At 43.3% G+C, this 16,495-nt stretch overlaps 1 protein-coding gene across 1 annotated transcript in view; it reads left to right on the plus strand.

Annotated features, from left to right (window-relative positions):
* CPLANE1 (ciliogenesis and planar polarity effector complex subunit 1) overlaps positions 1 to 16,495 on the plus strand; it is an 80,889-nt gene that overhangs the window by 47,778 nt on the left and 16,616 nt on the right. The window contains exons 37-48 of the mRNA XM_060236061.1: positions 2,313 to 2,427; positions 3,585 to 3,636; positions 4,758 to 4,856; positions 5,099 to 5,191; positions 7,037 to 7,158; positions 7,326 to 7,521; positions 8,559 to 8,803; positions 10,371 to 10,470; positions 10,798 to 10,956; positions 12,590 to 12,623; positions 14,341 to 14,472; positions 15,088 to 15,253. Coding sequence (XP_060092044.1) covers positions 2,313 to 2,427; positions 3,585 to 3,636; positions 4,758 to 4,856; positions 5,099 to 5,191; positions 7,037 to 7,158; positions 7,326 to 7,521; positions 8,559 to 8,803; positions 10,371 to 10,470; positions 10,798 to 10,956; positions 12,590 to 12,623; positions 14,341 to 14,472; positions 15,088 to 15,253 — 1,513 coding nt within the window. The remainder of the gene's footprint in view (positions 1 to 2,312; positions 2,428 to 3,584; positions 3,637 to 4,757; positions 4,857 to 5,098; positions 5,192 to 7,036; positions 7,159 to 7,325; positions 7,522 to 8,558; positions 8,804 to 10,370; positions 10,471 to 10,797; positions 10,957 to 12,589; positions 12,624 to 14,340; positions 14,473 to 15,087; positions 15,254 to 16,495) is intronic.

A 16,495-nucleotide genomic window follows, 5' to 3' on the forward strand; every position in this document is an offset into this window, starting at 1 on the left:
TCTTGCAGACCTGGCAATCCAAGTAACATTTGCAAGGATTTACTTTCAAACTAGGCACGAGCTCCAGGGTTTTCTTTAACGCCCTAAATCCGCAGTGCCCAAGTCTCCTATGGAGCAAATGTATACAATTATTGTGCACAGGCTCATTCGACACCTGAGCCACCTGGGCACAATCACTCTGGACCACATACAGTTTACCTTCCCTCTTTCCTGTCACAAGCAACTTTCCCCCACCTCCCAGGATTTTGCAGCAGGTTTTCTCAAATCTCACCTGGTATCCCTGGTCAAACAGTGTGCTAACACTCAACAGGTTAGACTGCAGTGAGGGTACATACAACACATTTTGCAACATACATTTCAGTGCAGGAAATTCCACATTGCCTGAGCAAACAGAATTGGCAGTGGTCCCATCAGCCAATCTCACATACTTATGCTCAGGACTGTCAATGTTTTTCAACAACTCCTTCTCGCAGCAGGGATGGCTCGTTGCCCCGGAGTCTAAAATCCAAGCAGACCCTGTGCTCTCTACTGCAGACGTGACCAGCCGGGTTGCTTCCTCACACGGGCTGGCGGTCCTCCGCTCTCGCCGCACACGCCCCCGCCTCTTCTCCCTCTCAGGGCAAGCTCGGAGCAGGTGCTGCGACGACCCGCATCCATAGCAGCGACGGACTGCAAACGCAGTCGGCTCCACTTCCTCCACCTTCGGACGCCTGCCAGCAGCAAGAGCTGGCTCATTCTTGGCTGTCTTCCCGGACACACCGATAACAGCACGCTGCCTGGCCGACACCCCCGGACAGCTCACGGCCGCAATTCTCTCTTGGAAGTCAAGCAGGTGGGCGCAGATGTATTCCATGGTCAGGGTCGCTACGTCCACCGTCTCCAGAGAAGTTATCAGGGGAGTGTACTCAGGTGGCAACGACGACAGCAAAATGTACACTCTGTCGTCTGGAGCTACAGTCTTGCCTCTTGCCTCCAGCTCAACGAAACAGTCCGTTAGCCGTTTGATGTGATCTTTCACACACCCTCCAGCCGGCATAACGGTGCGGAACATCCTCCTTGTCAAGGCCATGAGGGAACCAGCAGTGGTGCTAACATGCACCGCACTCACCGCGTCCCAGGCAGCCTTGGGAGTGTCCTTCCCTCGCACATAAACCAGCTGGTCATCTCCTATAGACAGCACTATGTTGGCCAGTGCCTTATCCGATAACACAGTCTCGGCAGGAGATAAGTCAGCAGGGGGGTTACTCACGAACAGCCATTGCCCTTCACGCTTGAGGTAGTGTTGCATTCTCAGGCTCCACACCGCGTAGTTGGCTGAGGTGAGCTTCTCAACGGCTACTCCAAGCTGTTGCTGAGCCATCGTGCCGACTCCTCCTCACAGCTGGCTGCCGACGTCCCTCTGGCTCTCAAACAGAGAACGGTGGTGCTTCTGTGTCCTTCACCGGCGTTCCTCGCCTCCGGCTCTTTCCAAACTCACAGTCAGCTCAACTCTCTCCTCCGCGCAGCGGAACCGCCCTGGGCCCATAACCCTGTCGGAGCGGGAGTAGCAGAGTGAGGGAGATGACTTGCCCGACACAGGGCTTCAGGAAAGAAAATCAGGCAGACACGTGCAACTAGTGCCAAAAGGTGTATTAACATATATACACAACAAGTGCTCTCTTGTGCAGTCTATACAATATCACCTCCACGGACAAAGTGCTTCGCCTAACCACCATCTCACAGGGAGAGACCTGTGTGATGCACACACAGATCATATATAGTCCAAGCAGCCAATCCTGGCCGTGCTGACTCAGCAGATTGCATCACTTGGCTTCTGCCGGCTCAAGCCGGTCTGCTGATCAGGTCACTGTGACCTAGCCTGGCAGCTAGATCACCAGCTGTCATACTGTAGCTGTCAGACTGGGTTTATGTAGATTCTTGCTCCAACACTGGTAACATAAGCATGTACAAACAAAGCAATCCAGGTGTGTATAGGAGTGTGTGCCCTTGTCTGCTTCCATGCTTTTTGGGAAGAGGGGCAGATGGAAGACCTCCAGACAGACCAAAAACTACTTTGTCTTCTTCCTGACCTGGGGCAGAAAAGGAAAGATTGGCCTCACCTGTCAGGAGATAGCTTGGCCGTGACTGAGTTTCATAGTCATGAAGTCATGACCTCCAATGCAGTGGAAGCCTCTTCATTCTCTTACTGGCAAATACAGGTTCCCCCTCCCACACACATCCTGTATGGTAGAGGAATGTTAACTCTTTGTAGCCATATAATCTAGAGAGTCTCTTTAAATCAAAATGTAGTTATAAAGTTAATATGTCGATAGGCAGAGGAGGCGTGTCAAGAAACAGATCAAGGAAAAAGAAGAAAGGAAGAAAGTAGCTGTGACTTTTCAACAAGATGATTCCACCATTCTGCCTGGTGTTGTAGAGAAGACAAAGGTATGGTTCTATGCAGATGCCGGTTTCGGAGTGGAGGGCGGGATATAAATCCAATATCATCATCATCTTCTTATTCATCATCAACTTGCTGATTGTCATTTGTTTTAAAGTCACAATGTTGTTCAAAAACATTGAACAGCCCTCCACTTAGAACATTTGTAGTCTCCAGTATTTCAGTGTTAATGCCAGATCCTTTTAATATCACTGCTTACTTCCTAGGCCTTTTTCTTGCTCAGTTTCATAACTGCCTTTTTTAACACTATGCCCAATACAACTTTTCACAGTAGACTGACCTGTAGTGATCCTATAGGAGGCAGGGGAGGGGCATAAGAACAGGCTAGCACAGCCAGCGCATACTGCAGTGTGCCAAAATGCTACTTTTTTTGTGTGCCAACCTAATGTGACAGTGGGACATCCATGAATGGATATTTGCAGCCTTAAAAGAAAAGGAAGAGAGCCCTTAACTAGCTCAGGGCTGCAAGGCAGAAGAGCTTGTGTGGATGTGATCCTTCCCCTACCCTGCTTTGCAGATCAAAACTGCTCCCTTCAGGTTGGTCCTTAGACAGAAGAAGAAAGACCAGTTTTGATCAATCGGATTGGCAATGGGGGTAATGGATTAAACCACCACCACCCCCTGGCAGCTGTCCCCCCGCTTTCTTTTAAGTGCTGGAAGGTCTATTCCAGGATCTTCCAGCATAACGTGTGGTTCACATATGATGCAGACTGATAAACCTCTGTCCTTCTCACTCAAATGGTGGCAGGAATCAAAGTAGCAAAATAAATTTAGTAACATGGATTATAAAAATGTTACAGGAAGCTTTAGCTCTTATTTAAGAACATAAGAGAAGCCATGTTGGATCAGGCCAATGGCCCATCCAGTCCAACACTCTGTGTCACACAGTGGCCAATTTTTATATTTTTATTTATATATATATACACACACACTGTGACTAATAGCCACTGATGGACCTCAGCTCCATATTTTTTCTATATTTCTGGGCTAGTTTTTTAAAGGACATTGTGTATTTAAAGTATATACCCCTTTAAAGCTATGACATGATTATTTGCACCTTTACTACAAAATGAAATAATACTACAACTATATTAGGAGTTATTGATCAACTCCATTTATTTAGGCATATTTATTTTCATATTAGGATGACCAAGTGGAATCCAACTGTGACCTTAATGATGGTGACCACTTGCTGGGTGAGTATTTCAACAAAATTGCCTTCAAAAATGAAAGACCCATCCATGTCTAAAGCAGTTCAATAATCACCAGTAGTGCCACTCATAGCCAATATAGTGGATGAAAAATATTGAAACAGATCGTTGGAGCAGTGAGCTCAGAGTCTGTTCTTGGTCCTGGACTCAGTGCTACAAATTGCTGGTTTCAACCTTCGTTCCTTATCTGTATGGTGGGGATATACTGACCTATTTTGCAGGATTCTTGTGAGAATAAGAACACTAAGATTGATTAAGTGCTTTGCAAATTAAATGGGTTTCAGTTACAACAACCATTTGTAAAACAGCAGTAGCCTGCCAAGCATTCAGGAAATTGATCTGCTTTAGCTTCAGTGAATTTGCCACAGGAGAGCAACTTTGGCTGGATGATAACATTCTAAACGGTTTACTCAGAATACATGTCAGTGTTTAAGAACTTCTTTTCATTTGATGTGCTGATTTGCTTTGATAGTTTAAATCACTATCAGATTATCGCAGACAGTGAGGTGTGCTGGTTAGAGTATCAGACTAGGATCTGGGAAGGCCAGGTTCAAATCCCCACTCTGCCATGTAAGCTTACTGGGTGACCTTTTAGCTTAACCTACCTCCCAGCCAAACCTACTACCCTGAGTTGTTGTGCAGGTAAAAGGGAGGAGAGAAGAACAATGTAAGACACTCTGGGTTCTCATTTGGAGAAAAAGGTGAGATATACATGAAGTAAACAAATATGTATGGGACATCTTAAATGCAGTCTCAGTTTGGGCAGATACTTGGCAAACTACCCATTGAACATTATAGAGGTAGGTACAGAAGTGCAGCTGTGTGTGCAAAGTGTCATTAAATCATAGCTGTCTTACAGTGATCCCATAGAGTTTTCCAGGCAAGTGATGGAGCAGAAGTGCTTTGCTGTTGCCCGCCTCTGCAAAGAAATCCTTGGTGATCTCCCTTCTCAAGTACAGACCCAGCTACCAAGATCCAGCTATACCATACCATTCCACATCCCTGAATTATAGCTAAGGGGACATAACTAGCAATCATTGTTGAATAATTTTCTTATTTAGTCCTTTTCTTTGATGTGGATATTAATACACTTTTTCCCGTTTTAGACCCAGAGGCAGTTATTTCGTCAGCAGGACTACATTACTTGGCTTCTGTACAGAAAAGACCTACAGATCTTCACGATGCTAGCACAAACACAGATCCTGGTAAAAATCTGATAGAAGCTTTTACTCTGCTATTTTTACATCCCTGAAGCTTTTGTAACTTGTTTTCCTCCCAAGATAATTTACTTCAAAATACCTTCTGATAGTTGAATGTCCTGTTTTCTTTTGTTAAAGCCAGGTTCTGTAATCTTTAGTTATGAATATCTTTCCTTTGATAAGCAATAGATTGTTTTATTCTTCTGCTGATTGATCTTGATTTTATTTTTCTTTTCTCACCAATCAAGTTCTTAAATCACATCAGGATATGCAAACGGTCTCAGAAGAAATAGTTTCTGAACCTGATAAAAATCAGCCCATCATCTCTGTTCTGGCATCAGGTGTGCTTTCTGTCTATCTTTGTGTTAAATGGATTTGCCTTTTTGAAATATTTGAATGTTATGAGTTGGATCCAGACAGCTTTTTAAAACCAATCTCGCCAGTTTTCCTCCTTGTGACAACCCCTGTCCCACATGACTTTTGTCAATGCGTATTCCATGCTCCCCAGCAGAACCATTTGGGGTGGTCAGAGGGGTCTCCTCCTTCCTCTTCTGCCAGTAGAAAAAGCTGGCTGGATCCATCCCATTATCTTCCTCCAGAAGTTCTAGCCAAATTTCAGTTCTCTAAATCTGAAGACAGTTTTTATGCATAAAATGATTGTAATAATTACTCATAAGGAGATTGTTTTCTTTCCCCTGTTAATATATGTATGAATTGAACATCATAGTTAACCAGTTCTTAAGCCACCTTTTTTCACTGCCGTGGTTCAGTCATTTGATCACTAATTTTTCCAAAGATGTGCTGAGGTTCCATGAATTTGTTCAGCTGAGCTCTGAAAAGAAAGCTTTGGAGCAGTTTTAATTTGGAGGTTCTAAAATGTAAAGGTGGAAAAGTTCCTGCAGATGGTATCTTTCATATTCTGGATGTGCTTCCAGGAATCGGAACTCCCCCACTTGCTCCCAAGTGCTATATTAGATTTCAGTTCCTTGATTGTTAGAAACATAATGAAGTTTTTTTTTCTGAAGAATATAATCTTCAGATAGAAGTAAGGCTTACAACTTTAGTTTTAGAAGCCTTAATCTTTGGTGGGTTTTGTCCATACATATCAGTCAAGCTTAACCATAAATTTCCTGGTGCTCTTGAGTGAGCAGCTCAATTCAATCTTATAACATCAAAGTAATGGATACTTAGAGTGCAGTGAATACTTTCCTAGAAGTAAGCTGCATTGAATAGATCAGGGGTGGCCAAAGTTGCTTAACATAAGAGCCACATAGAATAAACATCAGATGTTTGAGAGCCGCAAGGAAGGCAGGCAAAGGAAGGGAGAGGTAGAATGAAAGCACCTTAAACTTTAAATGCATTCTCCAAGCCACCAGCTGGCTTGTTTTGGAGAAGTAATTTGAAGAGAGAAATGCCTTCTCCAAACTAACCAATGGGGTGGTGTGGGCTTCAAGAGCCACACAGTATGTGTGAAAGAGCCACATGTGGCTCCTGAGCCACAGTTTGGCTGCCACTGGAATAAACCTCAGTGGGACTCTGAGTAGATCTGCTTAGAGTTGCTCTCCAAAGCTACTTTATAAAGATTAAGATTATTGAGACGTTATGTGGGAAGCTCTTTGAGCACTTACAAGTATTATGTAATACCATGCATTGTTGAATTTCATGTTATTGCAATGTAAGTCTGGTTGCATTATCACATTATATTTTAAGTTGTCCATTGAAATGGCAATAATTATTTGGTTTGGAGCAATGGTGTGAGTTGAATAAGATTAAAACGGTAAATAAAGCCAAATTCTGTCCAGTGTGCCATTGAAGCAACTAGTTGCAATATACCGAAAACGCTGGTTTGTTATAGGGATGTCTTTGGGTCAGTGCTGCCTCAACAGTGCTTTCAACTTAAAGGCTCTGGTTTGTGTGCAAGTGGTCCGATATGTCTATATCTGTAGGGCATTCTTTGTTTGCCAGTACAAGCCCCCACAGTTAGCAAATGCCACATATGTGTGCTTTTTAAGTATAAAAGAAAATAGGAAGTCAGCCTCCATGGAACTTCAGGTGAGGTGAAAATGTGAGTGATAGTATTTCCAATATTTCTGTATTCTCATCAGTGCTGTTTCAGATAGACTTTCTAGCATGTTAGAGTATTTACTACGCATGGTGATTTTGCCTGTTTCCTTCTTGTCTCACAGAATCATTGCCTTCATGTGTTCCTGAAACGTTGCCACCAAATGTGTACTTCAATCTCAGATTCCCCACTGAAGCCACAGAGGTGCCCTTACCATCTTCCTTATCTAATGCTGCAGCTGATTTGGTCAGTAATGAGAAACATTTGGTGGTCCTGTAGCAGATTATATGTATGTGTGTCTCAAAAAGCCATCTATTGGGAGAGCATTTCCATTCTGTAACTCATTTATATAATTAAGTAGCCACATTTGTTTAATATTGCCCATTACATGTTGTTCTTTACATGTGGGTTAGGCTGGACGGAAGTATATCAACGTGATTGACATAGAAGATCATGACCTTCTGAAAAACTTGCCAGAGGTATCGGAGCCTGCAGTGAAGGACATTGGCCTGCAGCCCAAGAAGCCTGAAGTCGTGTCTTCTGCAAAACTGCATCACATGGCAGCATCCGTTACCAATGCAATCCCACCTGAAGAATTTGAAAATGAAGGTGAAAATCCATAATGGCTGCTTTTTGAAATCTTGAAAAATAGATTCCTTTAAATGAATTTTCTGCTGAGAAATCTGTGTCTGTTCCAGATAAGAACAATGGAGAAGCCATGTTGGATCAGGCCAATGGCCCATCCAGTCCAACACTCTGTGTCACACAGTGGCCAAAAAAACCCAGGTGCCATCAGGAGGTCCACCAGTGGTGCCAGAACACTAGAAGGCCTCCCACTGTGCCCCCCCAAGCACCAAGAATACAGAGCATCACTGCCCCAGACAGAGAGTTCCAACAATATGTTGTGGCTAATGCCACTGATAGACCTCTGCTCCATATGTTTATCCAATCCCCTCTTGAAGCTGGCTATGCTTGAAGCCACTACCTCCTGTGGCAGTGAATTCCATGTGTTAATCATCTTTTGGGTGAAGAAGTACTTCCTTTTATCAGTTCTAACCTGACTGCTTAGCAATTTCATTGAATGTCCATGAGCTCTCGTATTGTGAGAAAGGGAGAAAAGTACTTCTTTCTATACCTTCTCTATCCCATGCATAATCTTGTAAACCTCTATCATGTCATCCCTCAGTCAACGTTTCTCCAAGCTAAAGAGCCCCAAGCATTTTAACCTTTCTTTATAAGAGAGAGATTCTCTCAGTCTGTTCTTACCAGAAAGAATATAATTTGGAGCCAAAGGATCATAACCAGAGCTCTGGTCACAGAACAGATTTTCCACCTTGTTTCCTTTCCCACTGCTGCCTCTTCAATGAGGGATCCTTGGAAATGTAATTTGTTGAATGAGAATCTGTGGTGATAAAAGGAGAGTAGCGAAGAAAATTACTGCCACTTTTGTACAAGTGGAAGCTCTCTTCTGCTCCCAGAAGGCAGATAATCCACCTTCTGTTTGCATCACTGTGTGTTGCTTTGAGTATTTTATGTAAAAGTAACTGAGAAAAGTCATAAATGGATACACTTCTGTCATAGTAAACATTAAGTCGGTTTCAAATGGCAGTATGGGTCAAGCCTTACCATTTACGTGTCATTTAAAGGGCATACGCTTCAAATGGAACCATCACAAGTCTCATCGGAGCATTTAGAGGCAGAAGTGGCTGGCGATCAGCTAACACTGAGTCTACTGCAAGAGGATTTCAGAAGTCACTCCTCTCCAAGACGATTAGCCAAACAAATCAGCAGACAGCACTTTTCTGCCAGACTACAACAAATGGATGAGAAGCTACTAGCCCTACAGAACATAGCAGAGAGAATAGAGCAAGAATTCAGAAACACTGAACTGGTACAACATTTAAACCTTATGATCTTTCAGAGGTCGTTCTTTTGTTCCTTGAAAAATATAATAAGCATTCAAATCAGGTTGCACTTAAAAATGGGAAAATATATGTACTGTAAAGGACGCGTGGGTTCAAATCAGTTTTCCCTTCAGAGGGAAACTGGAGATCTCGTAGAATTACAACTGATCTCCAAACAGCAGAGATAATTTCCTGTGGAGAAAAATGTCTGCTTTGGACGGTACACTCCATGGCATTACATCCCACTGCAGTCCCTCCCCTGTCCCAAACCCACCCTTCCAGGCTGTACCCCCAGATCTCCAGGAATTTCCCAAGCTGAAGCTGCCAACCCTAGTTTAAATCCTTGCTTAGGCCCTGAAGCAAGCTTGGATGGCTTTGAAGAAATTTTAATCAGAATTATCCTTTCATTATCAATACAAGGAATACAACTCTGCAGCCAAGGCAGCTAGAATCCATAGCAGCCCAAGTATTAAAAACATAAGTATCTGGCCATATTCAGAAATCTTCTGGAGGCAAAACCAAAAACCAGTGTTGAAAAGTGAACAACTGTTAGTTCTTTAGAGTAAGGATAATTTTTCCTCTTTGTTTGCATTGGGTAGACCCAGGTACCTTAGTCTTTCACTTTCTCCCCATTCTCTTTAATTGGCAGCGTAAATGAACCCAGGATTCTGTAATTATAGTATTACTTTTGAAAACGGTGAAACATGTTAGGATCGTCGATGAGTGAGCCCAGAGCAATGCACTCTGTCTTTGTAGATCAGAAAGGCAACTTTGACTCTCAAAGGCTTATACTCTGAGAAGTCTTGTCTGTCTTCAAGATGCTTCTGGGTTTGAATCTTGCTGGTCTACTGCAGGCCAGCACAGCTTCCCGCCTGAAACTATCTTGTAGACAGAGCATTATAAAGTGATGCAAGTTGAGGGGAAAGTTTAATGTATTTTAATGCTCTCAGTTATGTAGAGGGGTTAAGGTTCTTGTTTAGGTGAATATGGTTTCTCTTTTTATTCAGGGGCTAATGTGAAGTTTGTTGTGCTTATGCATATGTTTACCATGCATAAAGCAGGCATGGGTTAATAATGTGTGGGGTGTGTACCTTTTGTGTTACTGTAGCTATTTGTTTTCCTAGGAATTATCTCCTCACACTTACATATACATATGAACATATGAAGCTGCCTTATACTGAATCAGACCCTTGGTCCATCAAAGTCAGTATTGTCTTCTCAGACTGGCAGCGGCTCTCCAGGGTCTCAAGCTGAGGATTTTCACGCCTACTTGCCTGGACCCTTTTTAGTTGGAGATGCCAGGGCTTGAACCTGGGACCTTCTGCTTCCCAAGCAGATGCTCTACCACTGAGCCACCGTCCCTCCCCAATCAGGATACAAAACCCATCGATTCTGCTTTGTTAGGAATCTTAAAGTATTTAAGTGGGAAATGTTTGATGGGGAAACAATGTTTTTATGGTACTCTCTTTTTTGTATATATTTAGTTTCTGTAAGGAAATATTGGGGTTTAAATGAATATCTTTGCTATAATAGTAACACCTTTTTTTTCCCCAGCTGGCAAACATACCACAAGATGAAAGTGGAGGCATGGTAGCTGATTCAGGAGACTATGACATTTCCTTCTATGCACCAGGTGTTAAAGTCACCAAGGAAGGTATGTGGTGAGGAGCTCCATTGTTGAGCTATAGAAAATTAAATGTAAGAAAAGGAAGGGCATGGGCTTGCAATGGGAGTGGATGAGAAAAAGCTTTGCCCCCAGTGACAGTGGGATAGATGGGAAAGAAGAAAAGTTTTAATAACATCTTGGAATGAATAAAAAAGATATTGGGAGCATTAGAAAAGCAGCGCATCATCCAAATGAATTAAATATGGCAAGTTGTCCTGAATTTACTGAATTGCAGCTAGAATCAGAGTAAAGGGTGTCTGCGTTGTTTTTCGTAGAACTTAACCTATTGGGTTTCCCCGTCCTTCTGTTAAACAGAACGTTATTCAACCCGTTTGATCATGGAGGATTTCACCGAGGAGGAAGATGGTTTAAAACCAGACTCTTTTCAAAACAACCGTGCTGCCTTGCAGACTCCCTTCGTTTCTCGTTCAGCATCAGCAGCTGACCTTCCCAGTGTCAGAAAGTCATCCTCAGGTAGCATTCTCTACTTGCTTTTCTGTTTTACTTTTGGGGATTCCATTGAAATGTTTCTAGTAAACATGATTTTCTATACTGCATAGCAGCTGTACTTCTCCAAGGACTAGTTGATAGTTGTTAGATGTCTGTGGCCAGTGAAAGTCAGCCATGTGTGCCTGTCCCGCATTCCACAACACTTCTAGCACGACCATTTCATTAATGCACATTTGAGGAAAGGCTAAAATATTGTAGGCCAGTGTGCTGTAGTAGACGAAATAAAGTTCAAGTCACCACGCAGCTTGGAAACTTCCTGGGTGTCCTTGGGCTAATGCAAACCTTTCTCCTTAATCCCCTTCATGGGATTACTGTGAAGGCAAAAACGGAGAGAATCCCAACGATGCCACCGTAGGACCATCCTTGTCACATGCATTCTTCCTTGGAAGATCATGGGATATAAATATAAATATAAGTATAATAATTTCAGATCTGCAGGTTAGTTAATCTATTCAAACCAGTAGACCATGGATTCTAACAAGGGGAGGAATAATCCCTTCAGTTTCCACCTCCAGAATCACTGTAGAGATGCCAGTTTTGTCTGCTTGTTGCCTTAGTTCACCTTGTTGCTGATTTGTCAATAAAATATCGGTTTCCCCAGCAGTGTTCCAGGCTTGATGCCTGCTCTACAACCTTGATTCCTTCGAATGGCAATCTCTGGTCTCCTGAGGTAGACTCAAGGGCAAACCACTCCTTGCTCACTTATTTCTAGCCTGTGTACTCTAATGTTTAATGAAATGTAAAAATGGACAGAGCAGTTAACAGGGTTTGCTCTCCATAAACCCCCCTGCAAGTTGCTCTGTTTTATCTGTGCTCAGTATGTTGCCACAGTTGGAATGTTAGTGCCACTGTGCCACGTATAGATGGTTGATGTAGCACACCAGCACACAAGTGATCTTATGTGCTTTTTTGCGAACCCAAAGATCTGCAGAACGGGTCCACTTGACCAAAAATGCCAGACAAATTGAGGGCTGCTATGTAACATAAAGAGAGCTGTTTTTTATATCCCCCTTTTTTCTACCTTAGGGAGTCTCAAAGCAGTTTACAATCTCCTTCCCTTCCTCCCCCACAACAGGTACCTTATGAGGTAGGTAAGGCTGAGAGAGTTCTGAGAGAACTGTGACTGGCCCAAAGTCATGCAGCTGGCTTCATGTAGGGAATCAAACTCGGTTCTCCTGATTAGAGTCCACCGCTCTTAACCATTTCGGCATACTGGTTCTCAACATAACCCTAAGTAACTCAGGTTCATTCACTTATTCATCTTCCAACACGATGTAGGCCATCAAATGTCAGCAATGCTCTTCCATTCTCTACATTGGATAAACGTCAATTTCTGCACAAAAGAATAAATGGACATAAATCCAACATTAAAAAACTCAGCACTCAAAAAACCAGTGGGAGAACTTTTTCATCTTCCAGGTCATTCTATTGCTGACCTAAAAGTGGCAGTCCTCAAAACAAAGTGGACTAATTTACAATATCTCTTTTAGTAGTAGCTAGAAACCCAGTGGCTTCCATGGTCAGCAGAATGCCTAATGGCATATTCTTCTTTCCCACAACAATGATAGAATCTGTTTCTGATTTGTTTGTTTTTTAGATATTTATACTAGACTTGAAGAACTGGATGAAAGGTATGTATTACGAAACATTTTAATACCATACTGAAATCAGAAAGGTGTTGGAGGAACTGGTCCTCCCCCCCACCCGGGAAAATGTATATGCAAATATATATGACATCCAGTAGCATCTTATTCTGCTCTGTCTTCCCTGCGTATCAGGGCATTTACTACTTGTGCTTAGCTGAACAATTGGCATCTATTGAACCATATTCCAATGTAGTGTTACCCCTGTCATGGAAACCTTGGACAGATTTGTAAGTTAGGAAGATAGGCATTTAAGAATAAGTCTTTTAGCCCTAACTTGGATAGCCCAGGCAAGCCCGATCTTGTCATATCTCAGAACAGAAGCAGGGTCAACTCTGGCAAGCACTCAGATGGAAGACCTCCTTGGAATTCCCGCAGTTGGGAGGCGGGGGCAGGCTTTATTCAGCCACCTCCTGAATATCCTCCAAGCTCCCAATAGGGGTCAGTCACCAGAGGTCGCCATGACTTCCAGGTGTGCACACGCACACACAGATACAAAATACAAAAATACCAGAAAGGGGGGGGGGAGAATAAGGCTTTTAATTACTTTATTACTTCAGTAAGTGTGTGGAATGCTTCCTAGATGAGACTAAAGAGTTATTTATGTAGAATATATTATTCCAGCTATGTTTTGGTGTCACATTCTCTATTTTGCATATTTTTATTTATAGCTATAATAAAAATAAGACATTTAAGATTATTGTCCACTTTTCTGTAAGTTACATAGAACATATCTAAGTTACACGGCCACTGAAGTTGTTGCTCTCTTAACTCAGAGTATGATTTTTCAACAGTTATTAATGGTCACTGTCAATGTGAGGCAATCATTACAGCCTCCCCTTTGGTTCTGGTGGTACAACCAAGACAGGGAAGAATTCCTCTTCTCCCTGCACCTCCCTTCCACCTTACCAGCTGCTGCTTGGCTGAGGCAGGCATACAAGAAGGAAATGAAAGTTTTTTCCACCACCCCCCTCCCCCTGGCTTAATAAGCACTGTACTCTGGGAGATGTAGCTTCCAAGATGACCAGCATCTAATGTAATGTAAGAAGTGTGGTTCCCAGAGGCCCCTGGATTGAGCAAATCAATGTCTGAAGTGTTCAGCAGTTGAGATAGAAAGGAAGGAGACTCTCGCCCCCCACCCCCAGACCTGCACAGAGCAGCAGTGGCAGCCAGGAGGTGGACAGCAATGTCAGGACCTCTGGCTGTTTTGATGATGTCATTCAGAACACCATGGAAATCCAAGCAAACTTGGGGTTAATTTGCAATAGCTCATTTTAGCTAAGACTGATCCTGACCCCCCCACCCCAATACAAATCACAATATTGCAGTCTGATATGTATATATTTTTAAAAGCCCAACTAATACAGTCAAATGTAATGTCAGTATCAAATGGGACACAATCCTGCATGTTATCAGGGTTTCCCAATTCTAGTGAACTCAGCTAGTATCTAAGAAGCCAGCTGTACACAGTTCTGCTGCTAGGCAAACTAGGCAATTGCCTAGGGTGCTAGCCTTCTGGGGTTGCCCAGTTGGGCACCCCCCATGTGACTTGGTGACGTTATCAGTGTGGTGGGGGGGGGGGCGTGCCAGAAGTTAGCCTTGCCTAGGGTGACAGACAGTCTAGGGCCAGCCCTGGCTGTACACAGCCTGATTAGAGAAGTGGTTCTTTTCCTTGATTCCAATCATGCGATTGTTTTTTTCACAGTTTCTCAGAAGATCCTTTGCAAATTACTGGCCTGAGCGGTGTAACTGACATCATCTCTGATCTCGTAAGGGAAGGCAGCATTTCAGCTGCAGAACTGGGCCTCACAAAAACACAGGCCCAGAAAATCTCCAGGTACTTTTACGACTTTACCAAAACTGGGTTACAGTTCTCAATGGCAACACATTCTGTTACTCACTCGTGATGCAAGAAACTGATACAGTATATGTGGAGTATCTGCAAATCACATCATACTTGTCCTTCATTTATATTTATGCAAAATAGTGTTAGATAGGCTGTGGTGGCTTGCAGTTTATTGTTTGTCTGGGGTATTCATAGTTTTCTCATCACAAATGTACTGGCAGCAAAGCAGAAACTCGTAACGATTATTTTGCTAAATCTTTACATGCTTAGGGTTTTTCTTAGGGTTCCCAGATTCCCCCTGGCCACAGGCAGGGAATGAGGGGGTAGAGTTGCCAGCTTCAGGTTGGGAAACTCCTAGGGATTTGGGGATGAAGCCTGGGGAGGACCTCAGTAAGGTGCGACACCATACTTTCCACCCTCCAGGCACCTATTCTCTCCAGGGGAACTGATCTCTGTAGTTTGGAGAGGAGCTGTTATTCCAGAGGATCCCCAGGTCCTACCTGGAGGCTGGCATCCCTAGCCTCTTCTCATGGGCATTAAGAACCAAGGCTGCAAAAAGTGACCTGTGAAACACTGCCGACTGGTTTATTTAATGTCTTGTTTCAGATGCTCCAGTGCAGTGAGCGGACGTTCACGTCGAACAGAACAGGAGAAAAAAGAGTTGCAAATCTGGATGAAAAGAAAACGAACGGAAAGACTGAATGAGTACCTCCAGAAGCTGGCTGAGCAAAGAGAAAAGGAACACAGTCCTTTTCATTTGAGAAAGAACTTGGTAAGATTACTTGCTTTGCTGATTTTACAGTGGATTTTGCTGATTTTACAGCAGTTTCCTGGAAATGAAGCCTTACTTAAAATCTGACCTGCTTAGAGTTGCTTTCTTGGTGTAATAAAGCATGCATATCAACAGCTGTATTTTAAATTAGGGTCTACAGGAAACTATTATTATTTCTATACTGACTATTATTGGCCGCCTGCATTCTCTGCATAGTCTGCATTCTCCCTTTATAAACTGATCCAGAAGAATCCATTCAGCTAAGGGGCAGTGCATTAAGAACAGTGGATGGATTGTAATGTGATGATGGCATGGGAGGCAGTGCTATAAATCCCACTCCATTAATCCACATTGTTGCATCTACATGAGCCCCAAGAGGCATTATGTGAAGCAGCCCCACTGCTGTGGACTTTCCACAGTACTGAGCTAAAGTGGACGTCTGGCCAATACAAAGTCATCTTCTTTGTACTGGTATTCTGCAGCCAGCCACAAGGATGCAGTTTGTAGTTCTTTCAGATTACAAGTGGTGCTGTTGTAGTTATGTTTATCATCTATTGGGGCCCTCCCTGCTGGAAATGGAAGCGGCTTTTAAAATCCATTTCTATCCCACCTTCCTCCCCAAAAGGCACCCCAAAGCAGCTACCGTCATTCACCTCTCCTCCATTTTGTCCTCCCAGCAGCCCTGTGAGGTGAGTTAACTTGAGTTGTGTGACTGGACTAAGGTACCCCTGGCAAGCTTCTGGGCAGAGTGGGGATTCAGACTCAGATCCCTCTCTGACACTGTCCACAACACCTTGTTGATTCAGAAGAGCCAGCCCCAGCTGGTTGGATCCTTTAGTACTGGCCAGTGTGCAACTCTCATTGCAAGTAATGTGGGGACAACTGGCTGTCTCATGCGTGCCATTCTTTTTAGCTCTCTGAATACTGAGGAGGGAAACAGCATGTCTCTTCAGCGTGTGCTGAATACAGTGTGAAGTGCTAGAAGTGGCAATAGCGTGGCAGTTCCAAACTAGGTAGCTGTGTTGGCGTTCAGTAAAAGAGTTAGATTCGAGTCCAGGAGCACCTTTGAGACCAGTGAGATCTGAGGAATTTGACTCTTGAAAGTGGATATCTCCCAAATCTTGTTGGTTTCTAAAATGCTACTGGACTGGAATGATAGCAAAGTAGCTTTCCAAACCACTGTGCAGCCATGTAAGAGCAACAGCTAATGGATTTGGGACTGTTTTTTAGTGGAAAGCATAG

This window comes from Heteronotia binoei, chromosome 4, assembly GCF_032191835.1.
Source record: "Heteronotia binoei isolate CCM8104 ecotype False Entrance Well chromosome 4, APGP_CSIRO_Hbin_v1, whole genome shotgun sequence".
Taxonomy (NCBI): Eukaryota; Metazoa; Chordata; class Lepidosauria; order Squamata; family Gekkonidae; genus Heteronotia; species Heteronotia binoei.